At 33.3% G+C, this 19,476-nt stretch overlaps 2 protein-coding genes across 4 annotated transcripts in view; both read right to left on the bottom strand.

Annotated features, from left to right (window-relative positions):
- LOC110028442 overlaps nt 1-10,279 on the bottom strand; it is a 43,876-nt gene extending 33,597 nt beyond the window's left edge. For all 3 annotated transcript variants that reach the window (XR_002294422.1, XM_020730287.1, XM_020730288.1), the window contains exons 1-2: nt 10,133-10,279; nt 9,920-10,036 (exon numbers count right to left, since the gene is read on the bottom strand). Coding sequence is in view for 2 of the 3 variants with exons in the window: in XM_020730287.1 (XP_020585946.1) it covers nt 9,920-10,036; nt 10,133-10,225 (210 nt within the window). In the remaining variant the exon portion in view is untranslated. The remainder of the gene's footprint in view (nt 1-9,919; nt 10,037-10,132) is intronic.
- Nucleotides 10,280-12,009: 1,730 nt separating this feature from the next.
- Nucleotides 12,010-19,476, bottom strand: part of LOC110028420 — a 21,758-nt gene continuing 14,291 nt past the window's right edge. The window contains exons 2-3 of the mRNA XM_020730254.1: nt 15,683-15,720; nt 12,010-12,234 (exon numbers count right to left, since the gene is read on the bottom strand). Of these exons, the coding sequence (XP_020585913.1) occupies nt 12,010-12,234; nt 15,683-15,720 (263 nt within the window). The remainder of the gene's footprint in view (nt 12,235-15,682; nt 15,721-19,476) is intronic.

Raw genomic sequence — 19,476 nt, 5'->3', positions numbered from 1 at the left:
ATTTTGTTTGGTTGTTCCTTGCTTTCCCCTTTGCGGTGAAGCTGGTTTGGTGGTTTTGGTTTGCTCCCCTGCCCCTGAGCATCCCAGTTGATTTTCTTTTGTCTTGTTTGGTTGTTCTCGGTTGTCCCTGGCTGTAAACATTTATATGGTTTTATCTGGATGATTTCATGACTTATTTGACATGAGAAGCTTTTAATTAAGGATGTCATTGAATGATTTTAATATTGGCGTTATCTTTGGAAATTTAGAATGTTGTTGTCCCTGGATTATTTTTCTTTATTTAATTTGTGAAATCTGAAAGGCTCTTACAACTTCATTTCGGGAAATCATAAAGTTGATATGAATCAGATTCATGAAGGATTTGAAAGCTCATAAAATTGTCATCCACGAAAGAGTTTTTTTTGGAAGTTTGACATTAATGTTTGGATAACTTAAATGTCACATTTGAGTTCAGGCTTGGGTGTGTGATTACATAAGTGATGCTGGAGCCGTGTATACAATTGTCACATTAATTCGGGCTCGTTTCGACCTGTTCGAAACAAAATTTGGAAGGGATACACTTCTTAGGTTGATCCATTTATAAAATTTAAGAAAATGATATATTTCTTGGATTGATTCGAGGATCTTGGGCCCGCTATTTCAGATCTTTTTGTTACAAGTTTTGGATGTTGATTCACCCTTTGTCTTTTCGATCTTTTTTGTGGATCAGTTCCTCCTCTCTCTCTCATCCCTATTTTTATTATTTTTTCCTTGCTTCTTGTTTCAGTTTGCGGTGCTTATGTCTAACACATAAGTACTCATATATAACTTTTTGCTATATATGAAACCATCAAGCAAGGTCGCAAGCAGGTCGGTTTTGTTTTGGGGGCTTAGGGCGATGATGACAAAGGCACGTCAGTGGTAGAGCAGAATGATATTTCATCCTATGAAATCAGGACCCAATCCCAGGACCTAATAAATTGTATGATGATAGTATCATTCACTACATAAGACTAGCGGGGAACCTGTATTTGTTTAGGTTGTTGGTCGTCCTACGTCCGACGGCGTGATCAACTCGTGGACAATCATAACTTTTCAAAACTGATAAGAGCAAAACATGATAAGAACAGATACAATATTTATAAAAACATTTTTATACTACAAAATTGATACAACTTCCTTTTGTATGCCTGAAATTTGTGCATGCTAAAATATAATTTTTTAAATATATTGTAACTTGATTTTCCACTTGTTAATTACCAGTATCGGGCTAAGGAGTACCCTCTTAAGTTAGGTTTAGTAGGACACCCTTCTAGTTGAGTGGTGGGTTTTATACATTCGGGTGACTGATAGTAGTTTTCGACGTCCCTCAAGTATAAATATATAGTATCTGAGCCTAGCCCTGACCCGAGTGCTTGTGGTTTTCTTTCTTCGGATTTTTCGTGGGATTTTATTGAAACTTTTGGTAAAGCACTCGTGGTCTTTTTTCAGGATCTTCCCGTATTCTCAGTGACTTTCCTTGAGTTACCATTTGTTGTTTTTGCTTTGAGATTTCTGTTGTAAGTCATTTGTCGATTTTCTCGAATTTTCTTTCGTCATGGGTCATTTGTTGCTCTTTCTTGAGTTTACCAGATGGTATTTCTTTTGTTGATACAATGCATGCTAGCTCACTTCTGAAATTCTGTCATTATACTTGTATCTGCTACTGTTTCTCTTACACACTACACCTTAGAGTATGAGGTCAGTAGTTGGTTTCATAGGAGGTACCCGGTAGGAGATCGTTGACTAAACAATTGCATGTATCATTAAAATTAACATCAAATCCGAAGGTGCTACGACGGGGAGTTTGGAGCAAACACCGCAGGCAGCACGATGAGGACACACAAAAGAGCAACTTCGAGATGGATCTGTAACAATACAATAAGTTCACGTCAACTAAACATTTCCTTTAGTTTAAATAACAACTCATAGAACTTCGAGGTAGTTTGTTTAGCGCAACGTAAATCCTCACATATTATCCTTAGGCTTTTGTGCAACCCTGTAGTGCAATATAAGTCCTAACATTTTTAAAATTCCGAGGTTACCGCCCGATACGGTGTGAATCCTCCTATCTTTTTAGGACATTTGTACGATCAAATATCGTGTGAATATAAGTCCTAAATTCTAAAAATAGATTGTTAAATTCTAAAAAAAAAATTGCAGGATTAAACATTGAATAACATCATTTCAATGACAATTTCAAACAATAGTATAGTTGGGAAATCACCAGGGTTTCCCCTAGATCATCAATGTTCCCTCAGAATCTATGATATCCCTTCTTCATTCATTTGGATTCCTTAAAATAATTATTCTTATTTGAGTCATTCTCATTTGATTTTCTCATGTCCAATATTGAAAGCCTAAACTTTAAATCTGGAAGGTAAAATCACTGATCTTAATCGGAAGTCTTCTTAAGTAACCCTGGTCATTTAAGATGTAATTAACTATATGAGTTTGCCTTTATAGGAAACTTGGAACCCAGGTAAAATAAAGCTTATATAATCATTATATTAGGCAAGGGAACTTGCTGGTCATACATAAAAGTTTTTTCATACCAAACGGATGTCACAAACTTCTTAGTTTATGTGGTTGAGTCTATTGTTAAGTGATTTGCTTATCTTCGGGATAGTGTATTACTTGTGATATCGCGCTCAACCATCCAAACTATTCAATATGAGAGACTCGTTTGGTCTCATCTATTTTTAAATAAAAAATGTTACTTTTAAAAATCATATTTATATTAAAACTATTTTCATTTCTACAAAAAATCACATTCTTTCCTTTTCAAAAAAATAACGGCTGACAAATTCCGGAATTTGTCGGCCAAAAATAAAAGGTTTTGCAGGTTGAACGGATGTCACAGACTTCTTAGTTTAGGTAGTTGAGTCTACTGTCAAGTGGTATGTTTATCCTTCGGGATAGTGTATTAAGTGCGGTATCGCGTTCAACCATCCAATCTATTCAATATGTGAGACTCGTTTGGTCTCATCTATTTTTAAATTAAAAATGTTACTTTCAAAAATCATATTTATATTAAAACTATTTTCATATTCTACAAAAAATCACATTCTTTCCTTTTCAAAAATATAACGTCCGACAAGGGGTCAATCCTAAAATAAAAAAGACTTTAAAATATTAAAATTTTAAAATACTAAAATGAAATCTATCATTTAAGAGCTAAGAACAAAATTCATCCACCCTCTACAATCGTTTATCAGAAGTGATAAATCCAATCACAAAGAGTCGATATCATATTACATATACTATTAAATTCAAACTCAAAATAAATTTGTGTCAATAAGGATGAAACTTGAGTCATCTATTCGCATGGTTTGGCAAGTAAACTCTATCAAATGTTTAAACTATCGCAGCAAGAGTTTGTATGTTCCTTATGATATTCTGTCGTTTTAAGTCATGAATTATAGGGTATATTTGATAGGGCATAAAACCCTCTACAATCTAAGGTCAATTTAGATAAGTCCCCTTAAACAAATAACCACCCCAGGTCTACAAATTTCCCTTGGATGAAGCAATTTATGACTGCTAATAAGGATCTTTTTGTCAGGTTGGGTCGACTACCTCCTCTCACTAAATAAACCAGAGTCCATCAGTCCCCTTGGACAAATAACAACCCCAGGTCTACAAATTTCCCTTAGATGATGCAATTTATGACTGCTAATAAGGATTTTTTTATCAGGTTGGATCGACTAACTCCTCTCACTAAATAAACCAGAGTCCACTATAACCTGGGATGACAGAATCTAAAGATCTTGATCAAGTGAGTCATCCTTCCCCCCACCATCATTTCTAAGCTAAGAGTGATGATCCTATAATTCATAATCTTAAATATCTTGCTACTATACACTAAGCAATCAACTTCCTAATGACTAACATTAATCAAAAGTGCTCTACTGTTATCGGAAGGGATAAACAACCATAAGATCTTGTGCCTATGGAAAAATTTGAACCCCTATATCTTAAAGTCCTCGCAAAATGAGGGCAAAATTTATGGATAATGTCTTATCTACTACCTCGTCTAACTTCTAAAAATTTAATTTGGAGCCTCTGAGTAAAATTCCCTTATTTCCCATTTAATTTCTTCTTTCTTTTTCGTGAAGGTCGGGCCTTTCAAATTTTTGGAGCCCGCATGACTATGTTTAAATTGCATCTTTTTGTTACTTTATTGATGACTCGATTATTACATCTAAAATCTAGATATTATGATGAAACCTGAGTTATGATACTACATGTAATATAGAACATCTTAAAATTTAGGGATGATTAATAAGATTTACAATGAAAAAACAAAAAACAAACAAAAACATACAAATTTGTAGACCATGAACTTTAAATTTAAACAATTTTCGCTACTTGAATAAAAATAGGAAATAAGAAAAAATCTAGTACAAGTGATAATTAAACAGCTTTCAACAAAAAATAATGTACACAAATTCAGAATAAATAACAATACAATACAGTAACTTGAAAATCATGTATAAAATCAGATTATATCAAACTTGGCCAAAAACAATCATGATTTCAATACAATAACAATATAAATGAAAGTAAGAGAAAATTAACCATTTATGGTAGTAGAATCAAGCATTATGTCTATATAAAGTGAATATCATCTTCTAAAAATCTTCATATTCCCACTTTAATCAAAGAGAACTAAGAGAATTTACATCGGACTAATATTTTATTATGAATTGATTGATTTCTTTTATATGACTATGAACCCCCTTCAATAATCACAAAATCCCTTAAGATTCTTATCTGCATTACCATGAAATTCATATAAATGAAATTCATATAAAATAAGAGACTCAGCTAAAAAGGCTACCCACAGGACTGAGCCGCCCAATAATATGTCAAACTAACATATTTAATAAGAAACGTGACTAGATAGCCGTGAAACCTATCAAAGTAGTTTATCCTCGAGGACAGTAGCCATTCAAACCCTCCACTACTAAGAGGCTATAGAAACCTCCAAACCCAAACTCAAAATAATGTCACAACTCTTCTAAATCCCAACCACTAAATTCCAAAAGCCATGGACAAAGCAAGCTCTACACCATTAGGCCTAGCTATTTTCTATTAGTAAATAAAATTAGAACCCAAATCACAAATAAAAATTCCATGATCCTCAAACCAATACGAAAATATAAGGAGCACATAAATTAGGTGAAAATAAGTCATCTTGATTAAAACCCAAGTTTGGGAAAAAAACTCGATCCAATGATCAATTCAAACTTACATAAATGCTCAAAGTCCATCATGTTAATTTGAGCCATTATGCTATCCTCCATGATAAATTTAAACAATATGAAATCAATGTGAACCCTAATATAAACTTATTATAAAAACTCCATGGCTATTTCACAAGTACAACTAGTACCAATAATTAGTCTATAATTTTAATAGCCTTAACTTTCTTTTAGGAAACTCTTTCTCCTTAATCCACAGCAAATCATGTCAATCAAAATGACAATATTAAATTTCAAAGCCAATAAAATCTTTAATCAAGTTCTCTTATTACTCCACAATTTTCTATTGATTGTGTATATAAATGTCATTCACAGAAGTTCCAATGTATGATGTATTTTCCTTCTAACCAAAAATAAGAACTAGTTGGCCAATAAATTTAAAAGAGAAAGGTTAAACCATAAAATCTAAGCCTACGAGCATGCCCATTAAAAAGCCCTAATAAAACTATCCAAATAGGCAAAAAACACGAAGGATTGATTATGAAGGGCTATAATGATAACATAAGTCTATAACCACCTAAAAGCTCCAAACTCCAAGAAAACTCTTTTTTTAATATCTTCAAATTGTAAGGTATGCGTATAATTTCATCAACGATTTATAAGAAAATATTTAATGAAGTTATATTAAGTCATTTCTCATTATAATTTAACAATTACTGGAGAGAGAGCATCACAACCCTTGCTTATCGCAAACTTGTGATATGTCCACCGACAATCATCCTCGATTAGCTTGTAGGCTAAAAATTTTGTCAAACTTGGCAATTAACATATTTTATTAGGTCACAATCCCATCATCTTTAACAATTAGCACTGCAACCACCACCATTGTATTAGGTCACAATCCCATCAACTTTACAAATTTAACTCCATAGGGTTATTGAGGCCATTCAAATTATTCTTATGGCCCTCAAATGGATAAACTTTGTTGGCCCTCACATGTTTAATTTTTGGAGCTAATATAAAAGGCTTTAGATGGTCACTCTAAAATACTATAAAAATGAGATGATCCAATGTCAAATATGAGTTTCATGACTTACAAATAATCAACCTAGCTATAACATATAGAATATTGAGCTGGTGCAACATGTAATGGAGAACACTAATCAAATATTAATGAATTTGACCATCTTTGAAATTTCCGCAAAATGAAAAACAATTTTGATACACAATCAAGTTTTATAATAATTGTATTGTTCGTAAACTACTATCTTTCATAGATTGCTTTCAAAACTGCTACATATTTTGATGTATAGCTACGCGGTTGTGCAGGCAGACTTTGCGGTGGGCTCTTGAGACATTGACCATTGAAAAAAAAAATGGTTTTGAGAAAGGCACGAGAGCTTAAGAAAATGAAAATATAAACAAATGGTTCTTGTTGAGGAATGCATAAAAAGAAATAAAAAAATAATTAAGAAGTAATGAATAGGAGAGAGAGTGATGAGTTGATATCAAGAAAGGATGTCAAAGGAAGTTCATATTTGTGTTTTGTAATCAAATACTTCCAACAAAAATGCAAGTCCTATGTTTTGTAATGGTAGCAATAATTTTTTTGGATAAACATAATAACAATGACAAAAATGGCAAGCAAGCCTATTATGAGAAATATTAATTTTACCCTTAACATATAAAAAATGAAAAATAAGAATAATGATGAAAAAATATTAATAACATAATATTGGAATAAACAAAGACCCAAGATGGATAACTAAAGCTAGAATTCTCATGCTGCACTAATTCCCCAACATATGAAGAAATATACTCTGGTGAATTAACATTTTATTAGAGGAAACAAAAGGTCATCTGTTGTCGTGTTAATATAGTAAAATCCATCCCTCAAGAAATACATCCCAAATATGGCAGACGAATGTAAATCCAACTTGACATAAAGGTGATTCATGCATAAATCATACCAAGAAGAGATAAACAATAAGAACTACACCATCATTAACAATATCAACAAAAAACAATCATAGTAGATGCTTGAGAAAATTATCATCTCTAGTAGATCGTTAATGATGACAGCCTTTTTATGTGTAATGATCAACAGATCAAATGCTCGTAATTTATAACATTAATGAAAAAAAAAGTTCAATTCTCAAGCCAATTTTATAGCCTTATGGCTATACTAGGTTGGCCTGACTAGGTTAAATCAATCGAGCTAGAATAAGTCAATCAGCTGATGCTAAAACCAACTATAGTAGTTAGGATTCATTGAATCTAGCTTGGTTTTGGAATAAATGAAACTATGTTAAGGTTAAAAAAGCAAACTAATTTTGACTAGGTCGAGTTAACTAGAGATAATTATGAAGGAATATGTGGAAGAAGATTAAGATGAATGTTTGAATTCAATTTTGAATTTCAATTTGAATTTTAAATGGAAGATAATTTTAAGATTTTGGTAGAGTAGTTATGGAGGATATTGCAGAGGATATCAAACAATTATTATGGAGAATATGTGGAAGGAATTATAGAGGATATTGGGATTTCAAATGTTCAGTTTTGGTTGGAAATTGTGGCTGGTTGTCTGGAGAAAACAAGCTATAAGCTGGCTTCCAACAGCTAGAAGGTTGGTAGCTAAAACTTCTACAGAAGCACGCCAAACTGTAAGAACTAAAAGCAAAGAAAATAATGTTGTTGCAAGGAAAATAGTACAGAGAGAGAAGGCATGGGAACAACAGCAAACTGATAGAACAGTAAAAATATAAATTTCATAATATAACAAATTCAAAAGCGTTGAAAATTGGAAGCACAACAAAGTAACATGCATACAACAACAACAACAAACCTTTATCCCACTAAAAGGGGGTCGGCTACATGAATACTTTTTCTCCATTGTGTCCTATTGAGTGTCATATTTTCATTTAATTCTAATAAATTGATATCATTTTTCATACAAAACAAAAACAAAACATAAAAATTGATGCAATGGAGAAAAGAAAACATGTAATAATTGAAGAGAAAAGTGTTTTCTTGGCGGAATAACCATGCACTGATACCAATTTATATAACGCGTACATTGAAAACAAAGATTATGATAGAGCTTTAACGGCAAATACTGAGGCAAAATTAAAATATATATTATTAAAAAGCGACTAATGAATGCCTCAAAGGGAAGTGATGATGAAAAAGAGATAAAAATAAAAAAGCTCAAAGTTGGGAGAAGAGAGAGAAATTAATCCCAAAAAAGTATATCAAAGACAAATTATATCTTTATTCCATATTTCAAGTACCATCAATGACAATCTAAGGTTAAGGTCTACCATTCATGTTATTAACAAAAATTTCATTGATAATTTAACCCTAATAACATTGAAAAAAAAAACAAAGACAACTACGACAAAATATCCTTTTAGCCCTGACAAAATAAGGATGATGGCATCCGAATGACACATCAAATAATACTGATTAAATTGGCATAAACAAATACTCAAGGCTGATTAAAAAAGGGAGAAATCTCACAATGCAACATAATTCTTTTTATCTGAATAGTTTTGCCCAAAGTCAACAAGGATAAATGTAGTTTTTTATCATATTTAATCCAGAATGCTAACCTGAAATGAGATTATATACTTATTGGTGTGTTTCAAATTATTAAAAAAAAAAAACCTTTTCTTTTTGCTTTTAGTACTGCATTTTCCCTCCAACCACATCATTGTTTACAAATTCCTGTATCTGCTTAAATTTGCAGATTGTGCGGAAGCTAAAAAGCAAATAAGCTCTAAACAACTCCTTCAAACTCTTAACCATGAATTAGTTATCATCATATTTTCTTAGGACCTATGAAGCATATTTAGATTGTTTGTTCCTTCATTCTCTCCATTGCGATGAAGAAACCGACCTCAACACTTAAAAAAAATATCATAATTCATGATCAAGTCAATCCCTCCATCATTTCCGGTATTGACAGAGAGTATCATCTTTCAAACTCGGGAAGTGAACAATTTTATCTATTGGGGAATTTACATGCATACCACCCAATTCCTATGCATTTACATATCTCACCTAAATTTTATTTTTTTACATTTATAACACCCGAATCTTTCATGTCACAACAAAAAAGCAAATATTTTGACTTTAGAATGGAGAAATTCACATTTTCATTCACGGGTAGGGTGACATATATGTAAAAATTGAAGTTTAGAAGTCAGATATGTAAATACATATGAATTGAGTGGGATGTATGTAAATCTTCCTTATTTATTTCAGTTCCTTTCTTCATCTTAACAAGTAACATCCCTCCTCGTTAGCTTTCCTTACTGTCTGGCTTTTCATCATTAACCAATGTTTAGCACAGTTGTGGATGCAATCAGGCAACCACCATGGCAGGTATTAGTTAACCAACATTGCAAGAAAATCAAAATACGTACAACAAAACAAACAAGCTCTTATAACATAACAGAAACAAGCAACTAGAAACCCGTAATCCTGAAGTTTCCAGATATTCGAATACAAGCATTAAGAAAACTTCCAGTTTTCATCGGGATGAAAATAGTTTCAAAATAATAACGTATTTTAAGGATAGATTAGACGATTACTAATGCCGCAACAAACTCCGTCTGATTTCTTGAAAAAAAAAAAAACCCTCAAAATAGAAAAAAAAATAAGCTTTAGATATCCCAAAAGAAGAAAATTACCTCCTCAGCGAAAGCATTTCCCACTCTAAATAGATAATCATTTTCCGAATCTCCTTTCTCGGAACCAGATGCTCTGCACAAAAACAGCGGCTTCTGCGATGCTGGCGACTTAAATCTCTAGAAAAAACAGAGAGAACAAACGTGTTGGGACTTTAACAAAAAGCTCCGAAGGCGAACCGGAAACAATTCTAGAAAAGTGGAGAAAAGCACTACCGGAGTTCGAAAGATAGGCGAGAAGCGGGAGGCGGCGAGTCGGAGAGAAGATACATGGAGAATCAGAGAAGAAGTCCCGGCGACGCAGTCCATCGATACTTGTTGGAATCGGAAGCTTGAAACAGGTGCCGGGGCAACAAAGAAATGTAAAGAATGTATTTTGTAAACATTTAATAAAAAATTTTAGATAAATAACACACCTTTCTTAAATATTTACATATGTTACCCTTAAATTTTAATTTCTACATATATAAATTTTAATTATAGTTAAAGAATATATTTAATATTTTAAAAATTAATAATAATGACATTTTAATGTGATATAAAATAATTAAATTTTATAAATGTAAAAGTTAAAATTTAGGAATTATATATTTAATATATAAGAAATATGATGCATGGTTGTATTGTATTTATTTTAAAATAAATTTCCAAATTATAACATTTATTCTAATTAAGATTTCAATTATAATATGAGGCCTTATTTCTTGTCATATTTAATAGTTGTTATTTGATTAACTTCATGCAAAAATAGATAATGTCTGGTACTAAATTTGAAATCTTCTTGCTTTTGATTTCCTTTCGGTTGATACATGTCATGAATAATGACGTGTTAAGAGAAGTCTTACCTTATAAAAGTCCTCAAAGTTATTTATAAATTTGAGTTGACTACATGAGTGGATATACAAAAAAGAGTCAAATTACAAGTAATAAAACACATTATTCATCGGTGTAGATGATGATATCGTGGGTTTATCGGGTAAATTGATGAAAATATATGACTTGTTGGGTTACTTCATTAGAAGAGTTTTGTTGAATTGAGCCATGCAAATTGCTTGATGAGTCGTGTGAATCAAATAGTGTCTATATTCTGCTTGCTGAGACTAAATACACTTAATCAAACGCCTTTGGTAAGTCAGATATGCCGAATTGTCTTGGAAATTTGGTTGAACTCAACTACAAACTTATGCTCCATTCAAAGTATTTGGAATATTTTTAATTGAGTTACATGCCAAAGATGATCCCATTCTTTCTTAATGTTACACTTATATATACAACTCCATCCAAATCATTCAATAACAACAAATACATCAAAAACCAAACATATTTTAGACCATACATGAAAAATATTGACATTTTGTATGTATGTTAGGCTTCCTTTATTTTACTCATAATGTTGATAACCTATAAATATCCAAGGAACAAAAATTGCGAATATTGAAGTTGGGGTCCATATGATCCAAAAAAATTCAAAATCTAGCTCATAATTTAAGATAGAATATTAAAATTTTGTTTCGCAATACACCGTGGTGCTATATCATGAATTAAATCATCATTTGAGATTACTTCTTAATTATTATATAAACATGCTATTCATTTTCATATAACATATATAGTCTTAGTTGATTATGTTGTGTTTAATTTGTAGTAAAATTTTAAATTGTTATTTTTTATAGAGAAGTAGGAATTGCCTAAGGGACAATGTGTTGCTAATGGTTGTAAAATTAAAAGTAAGTGACATAAAATTTAAAGTTTTATATATATAATTCATTTGGTGTTTTTGAGATGTGTTGCATTAATTTAAAAAATAATGATATTTTAATTATAACTGTGTGCTTTGACATACTTTTATGTTTTTATATTAATTACCTTTTTGAAATTTCATTAATTGTAAAAAATAAAATTTGAGGAAATTTTTTTTTATTAATAAGATGATATTCAGTTATCGGACTAAAATCCAATATAGTCCAATCAAGAGCATAACAACTACATTTCATTAATCATAAAAAAAACATTACATTAAGTCAACATTTAGAAGTGGATTAAAATCTTTAATGCTAACTCATAATTATAGAAATCATGAGGTTGATGACTTTCTAAGGCATAAAAAGATGATTGCCACACATGCACCGCCAAGTTTCAGGATAATATTCATCAATCACATAAGTGCCTGGTGGGAATGGCACATGTATTGGTTGGCATGGAGTGCACTTTCCACACTTGAAGGTGCACTGTGGAGGAGATGATCCAGGGCGAATCAAATGATGTTGTTGGGGCATCATTGTTGGTTGTTGCCGCATGTTATTTCTCTTAAAGTCCTCCTAAAATTTATCATCCAACATTAGTAAGGCAAATATATATTAGATAAATTAAGTTTGAGATGAGTTTGCTATCTCATATATTAATGTTATTTTACATTAGAAAACTATAACTTATCATATATAGTAAATATAATGCAATAGTGATATACTTAACAGTGAAATTAAGCATTGAATGGGGGCTTAATATAATTTTTCATAAGCCATATTATAGATTATTATACGCCTAACGTAAACGAATTTTCACTTAATCTTAGGATAAATTAGATGTTTTGCCACTCTTTCTCTCCATTTCCAATCCCACTACAAATCCTTTTTTGTCATTACCTATAATTGAAGCTGGATTCTACATCTCAAGCATGTAGTATGCATTTTAAAATTTTGATGAACTGATATAAATGAGTAAAATTTTAAGAGACTCGTTCAAATCTCATCTCCCAAATAAAATAATAATAGTCCTGATGAGCTCAAATAGCTTCCAACATTTATTTTGGTTTATTAGTAAAAAACAATGAAGCAATGGCATTATAGATAATCAAACATCCATATAGTGACATATTCAAGATTAAAAGGTAAGGTTGGAAAATTTTGCCCTATATTTTATGATGGAGAAAAATATCTCATTATGTACTTAGCTACATGAGGACACATTCAATCACCCTTAATTACACCACTACTACCAAAGTTAAATTAAGATTAGTTTTATTTATGTTTTGCTCTCTTTTTTTACATTTAATGTCAAATTTATGTTCATATAGTGCCATTAGGAGCTAGGTAAAGCAATGAGATTTTTTTCTTTTATTTCCCTTTTAACATTGTGATGCAAAACCTATGCAATGAGAATTGTTTATTTATTTCCCTTTGAACATTGTGATGCAAAGCCTAATCATATAAGAAAAAGATGATGATGTGGATGATGCATAATGTTGCATTAACATAATTGAGTTTAGATCCTACTAAATCCTCCATTCTTAACATGGTTAGCTCGAACATTTGTTCCATAATCTAGTTATTGCAAGTTACTCGCTCCTCCCTCCTCTTACTCACTTCACTGCTCACTCAAATCGTAATTTATATTGTTTTTCTACTCTCTTTTCTTATATCCTTAAATTAAAATCAAAGTAAGTGGTTTAGCTATATTAAGCCAGAAAATCTCCATTCAACTTCTCTCTTTCAAAGTTTCGACCGATACTTGACCACCCATTTCTCTTATTTTTAACAAATAAAAAAATAATAAAAGTGTAATCTCAAAAATCAAAGTGTATATGAAGGTATAACAAATATCCACCTCAGCTTGTCAAGCAAGCCCAACTAGTTGATCGACTAAGTAGAGAAGTGAAGATAGATCGAAGACCAATTTTTCCCTCAAGGCAAAGATTTAAAACCTCGCTCCCTCAATTTCTTTCCTTTATCCCCATTTTGGTACATTGAAGAAGCATTAATACCAAGTAAAACAATGGATAAATTGAAGATGCCATAATGTTGAGGCCTAGGGTCTACATAGTGAGCCCTAAAGCAGTATAGTGTTTAGGGTCAATTGCCATGAACTAGATAATTTGATGGCTGACATTAGGTTCATATCCAAGATGACATTACTATTGTGCTAAAAAGCTTTTGGGATGAGTGTTGCTTTATTAAATATCATGAAAAAGTGTTAGCAGTGATGGAGTTAAGAAAAAAGGATGACCATACAAGGAGACTTATATGACAATATGTTATAAACAACAACTTGCTAATGAGTCATTAACTAAAGGGATGATGGGCGCAGTCGGGGTGACTATGGAGAAGCTATGAGGCAATTTAGGGTATGTTTGGGGCAGCTTGTGCATTTTAGGATAAGCAGTTTATCCTAAAACGCAACCCATGGGTAGACCGCGGGGGTGGACCCGCGGCCAACGTTTAGCTTAAAAAACTAAAACGCGACAGACATCGCTTTCAAAAACACGCAAATCAATCGGTTAGGTAGCGTTTTCAAAAACGCCGCCACACTTATAAGTTGGCCCTTAGAGGCAATGTTAGAGGAGCTATCATATGTCATAATAAAAATTGGTGATATAAAAGTTGACATTTAATAAATGAGGTGGTGGTTGACATAATGATGTTGTGCAGTAGAGATGTTGGATTATGGCAAACTCCCAAGCTTCAAAGAATGTAACTCATAACTAAGTAACAAATATCTAATAAAAGAGCTAACAAGTTACAATATGTTGCTAGGCAGCGTGATAACGGGTAAGTAGTTGAAGAGCAAGTAAATAATAATGGAGTTGGTTGACAGCATAGGAGATAGTTATCTACAAACTTGTATGTTGGTAGTCATACATGCAATCTCTAACTGAATTAACATATATGTGACTAAAACTATTGCTCCTTATGCCTTAAAATCACTCTTTCATGCAATGTCTCGTATGCCTTGAAAACCATTTCATGTAAGAGCTTTTTACATCTTCCATCACTCTCTCTAAAACATAAATATTGTTATGTATCATACATTAAGAGTCCAATTAGCTTTTCCATTATAGAAAGAAATGCAAGTCACATGAAAGTCAAATTAATCACATAAACCGTTGAATCTTGTACCACTTGATAGGGATTGGACCAAATTGGGCCTAGGTTGGGCTAGAAATACAAGTCATTAAAGTTCTTAAGCCCAAAACTAAGATTCAATTATTGAATATTTAAAAAAAAAAATTTAAATATCATATGTGAAATTAAATTCAAAGTTTTACACACACCCATTTAGTAGAAAATTTAAAAGGGCTTTACAGCATAGCACCCAAAACTTTAATATTTACCTATCTCACACTTAAATTTTTATAATTACAAATATCATATGTAAATATCACTCATTACCCCCTTTTAATAATCAAATCCATTTTTTCATTCATAGGTAAAGTGTTATGAGTGTAAAAATGAAAGCTTAGTGTGAGATAAGTAAATTCATAACAATTGGTTGTATGTATGTAATTTTCCCAAATTGAAAAAGCAATTAGGACAAGCCCTGCCCGAGTCCACTTCAATCGGCCAAAACCTGAGTAAACCGGACCTGCACCATGCTCGGTTCGCCCAATGTCCAGGTGTAGACTTAGTATAGATAGTAATTTTTAATAAGTATAAAATAATCCAATATAAATTCGAAAAGTTCAACTAATAATCTCCTTGAACATTTAAACCCTCACATAGCGACTGTGCATCAGCACGATGATCCGGATAGACTGTCGTGTGATTCATGGTGGCGTAGCCGCATCCGGACCATGTGTGAATGGTCGGGTTGCACGGTCACCCATACGTAATAATTTTTACTATCTGCTTTATGTCTGCGCAAGTAATCAAATCCTCCCACTGTTTTCTAAAATGCACCCTTTCTCCAAAGATAGCCTAAGTTTATCATAATTCTATTCATTAATCCAAACATAATCCAAATTAGCAAACTAATGATACAACCAAACCTCACTTTTTCATATCCATCCATTCTTCTCATCCTTCTGAAATCTACAGAGGACAAAAGGCTAATCAGAATTTCATCAGACTAATTAACAACTCATTAAGAAATCTTATTTTATTTCTAATCATCAGCAGAAGAAACAGGAAGGTCAAAATAGCATACTTTCATACTCTCTTCCCCTTCTGCTGCATGATTTGAAAAACAGAACGCACACAAAGAAAAAAGCGACATAAAGAAGAAGAGTTTTCAGTGCTTCTCCTCTCCCTGACTTCTCTTTCTGCACCTCCATTAACCAGCACAGCAAAGACCTCGAAAGACAGAAGAAGAAGAAGATGAAGGAGAAGAGAAGGAGTATGACAACTGAGAATTTCTATGACTTCTTGAATAATGATAGCAGTAAAGCTCATTGTAGCATTCAATACTGATTTCTATATTTTAGAAACTGACGTTCTTTATATCTCTTTCAGTACTGTCTGTCTGTGACAGTATATATCTCAATTTGAATTTAGCTGTACTGTGCTGAAGGATTTATATTAGGAAAAAATGAAATTTATTGGTGAGGTCAATGCTGAAAAAGCTTTCCTTGCTTCGGATTTGGGTGTGTTGGAGAACTGATGGATTCACCTTTTAGTTTTTCTATAGAAAGGAGTGGAGAACACACCAGGAGGGAGGCGATTGAGCTTTCTGTTTTGAGTTATGGCGTGCAGGTTGTGATTGCTGAGCTCAGTGCTTAACAGTTATAGAATAATAAGAAAAGATTTTGGTTTTTTCTTTTGTAGAAATTTGATAGGAAATGAATATGTGTAGGGTAGCTTAGTTTCTGGATGTGAACTTGCATTGAAATTTTAGAGTTGGTTTGGAATCATTCTTATTATTATTTTAGAAAAAACATGTTGTTTAATATTTTTTAGATTATTTTTTACTTTTTGTAAGTAAATCAAATTACTTTTTGACGCTTGCAAGAAAGTTAACAGTGGTAGAGTAATGAAATATTGTCTTAGCGCTCTACTAAAACTCATCACACACTTAGATAATTAGATCGTAGAAGGAGTCATCTTGACGTTCTATGTGGAAAACTCTAGAAAGAGAAAAAAAATCAAATGGTTGAGACCAGTTTAAATAATCAATTATGAATGTTAAGTATACAGGTCCACTTTCTCGTGAATTAGGAAAGATATAGTAACAAAGATGATTATTGTGAATGTACAATAGTAGTTCGTTGATAATAGTCATAGTCTAGTTGTAAATGAATGTTGTTCTCGATGATAGTTGCAGGTTGCATGGGCTATAATCGATTATTATGGAGGCAATAGTCTACCTTGAACGTTATAGACGGTAGTCGTATCGCCGGCTTGTTATATAAGATGTTGAAAATTGTGGTAGTAGTTGGTCATGTGAGTCACAATTTGTTGAGTCGGGAGTGTTAGTAGTAGAAAGCTGCAGGAGCTATGAGCTACGTAGGCCTTAGTTTGACACATAGGTTGCAGTGGTGAACTGTGATGATGTTCGTAGGCTGCAGAGACTGAAGCCGGGAGTTACATGAGTTATAAGCCACATATGTCGTAGTTGGTCATGTAAGCCGTAGTGACGAGCTATAATATCGTTCGTAGACCACAGGGGTCGAAGTCGAGAGTTGCACTAGGTATAAGCCACGTAGGCCATAGTGGTGAGCTGTGATGACCTTCATAGTCCACAGAGGCCAGAGTCGACAGATACACGACCTATGAGCCACGTAGGTCATAGTTGGTCACATATGCTCTAATGGTGAGCTTGATGGCGTACGTCGGTTGCAAAGGTTGGGGTCGAGAGGCGGGAGTCAGGAGATGCATAAGTTGTAAGCCACAGAGTTTGTAGTTGGTCACATAAGTCATAATGGTGAGTTGTGATGATGTTCGTAGGTCATAAATGCCGAAGTTGGAAAAGACACAAGTTGTAGAATATGTAGGCACAATGGTGGCAGTGATGATGTATGTTGGCTGTAGGAGCCAAAGTCGGTAGCTGCACGAAGGGAGCTTTAGGAGTCTAGAGAGACTCATCGTATTCGGGGTGCATTGTTACACTGTCATCTGAATGTATCGTTGCATCATATGTGAAGTGTGTTGTTATATCGCCATTGGGTGTTTGTCGTTGTACCAAAATTCGGGTACGTTATTATGTCATCTTTTGGAGGCGTTGTCACACTGTATGTGAGTGCATTGTTACACCATCATTAGGGGTATGTCGTTGCACCATATTTGGGGTGTATTGGTACATGGTCATAGGGGTGCGTTGTGCACCATATTCTAGATAAGTTGTTGCACCATTTTTGGAGGTGTCTTTGCACCGTATGTGGGGCGCATTGTTACACCATCATCAGGGCCTGACAATGCACTATATTTTTGGTGTGTTATTATAAGATGTATTGGACGCGACATATTACTATGTCAGGTGTTTCTCTATTCTGCAACATACACTGGGATTCTGCAATATACGTTGGGACTCTACAAGAAACTTCGCTGCAAGGAATAGGTGGCGGTCGATGGTGCTCGACAGTAGTCAGTAGGTGGTGGTCGGCTGTTGGCATCAATTTTTTTTTGGATATCATAGGTGTAGGTTGTCCACCTGTGATCGACAAAAATTAGTTATCGCGCCATGCACAAATTTGGCTCAAATTGACCTGAGCACCTGCGAGCTTGTTCATATGGCCCCAAACGACGAAATGGACAACACGAGTGAGTTGGGAACTTCGATTTCACTTGGAAAAGACACTCGTTGCACCACTATTTCGCGTACGGGCTTAAAATATGCATATTATCGTTTTTTTTTTTACACGATAGTCGAAAAGTAGTCTGAACCAACCCGGACGACTAAACGGACCACACCGGTGCGTCCAGAACATCAATTTTACCTAAGAGACATTCATTTTATCGTGATGACGTGTGCAGCGAAAATGCACGGAGAGAGGTTAATTGAATAATAATTATTATTATTATATTATAATATTATATATATAAATATATATAATATTATCATGATGAGGTGAAGATACCCTCATGCACAATCTAGAAGGTTAGTCTCATTTTTTTTATGTAATGACATGTTTAATTATGCATGACTATATCTGATTTTTCTAACCCAATTCAATTTCTCGAGTTCCCTTGCTATACTTTTATTTGAAAATAAGTGTCTTTTGGATTGAAATATAAAAACTATGTAAGTTCAAGCATAATTTTATTAATTATTCTTTCATGATGTACTAGTTAAATATAATTTAAAAAAAAGAGGAAGAAACGGCAAAAAAAAAAAAATGGCAGAGAAGCAACGCCTCTTCCCAAAAGATCGCGCCTCTTTACCTCTCCAAAGCTCCCATTCGCGACACTCTCAAGGAGGATTCGCGAATCTTGCTCTTCCGCTCCCCGATCCTTTTCCTCTCTCGCGAAATTTCGCACCTCCATATACGCGACAGAGAGGACCGCTCGGCCCTCTCTTCCGCCGATCTCCCTCTCCCGGCTCTGAATCGCAGCAGAGGTCTCGCTCCTCTCCTCCGGCCCTTCTTCTTCTTCTTCTTCTTCTTCTTCTTTCTCTTCTTCTTCTTCTATTTTTTTTTTCTTCTCCTATTTCTTCTTCTCCTTCTTCTCTTCTTCTTCTTCTTCCACTTCTTCTTATCCTATTTCATTTTCTTCTTCTTCTTCTGTTTTATTTTATTTTATTTTATTTATTTATTTATTTATTTTTTTTTCTTTTTTTCTTTCTTCTTATTCTCTTTCTTCCATTTCTTCTCGGTCAAATCCCGCCAACCTCGACGATCTTCCTTCATCCCTCCG

The sequence above is a fragment of the Phalaenopsis equestris genome, unplaced genomic scaffold (genome assembly GCF_001263595.1).
Source record: "Phalaenopsis equestris unplaced genomic scaffold, ASM126359v1 Scaffold000511, whole genome shotgun sequence".
In the NCBI taxonomy this organism is placed as follows: Eukaryota; Viridiplantae; Streptophyta; class Magnoliopsida; order Asparagales; family Orchidaceae; genus Phalaenopsis; species Phalaenopsis equestris.
This window is presented reverse-complemented; position numbering and strand designations above follow the sequence as displayed.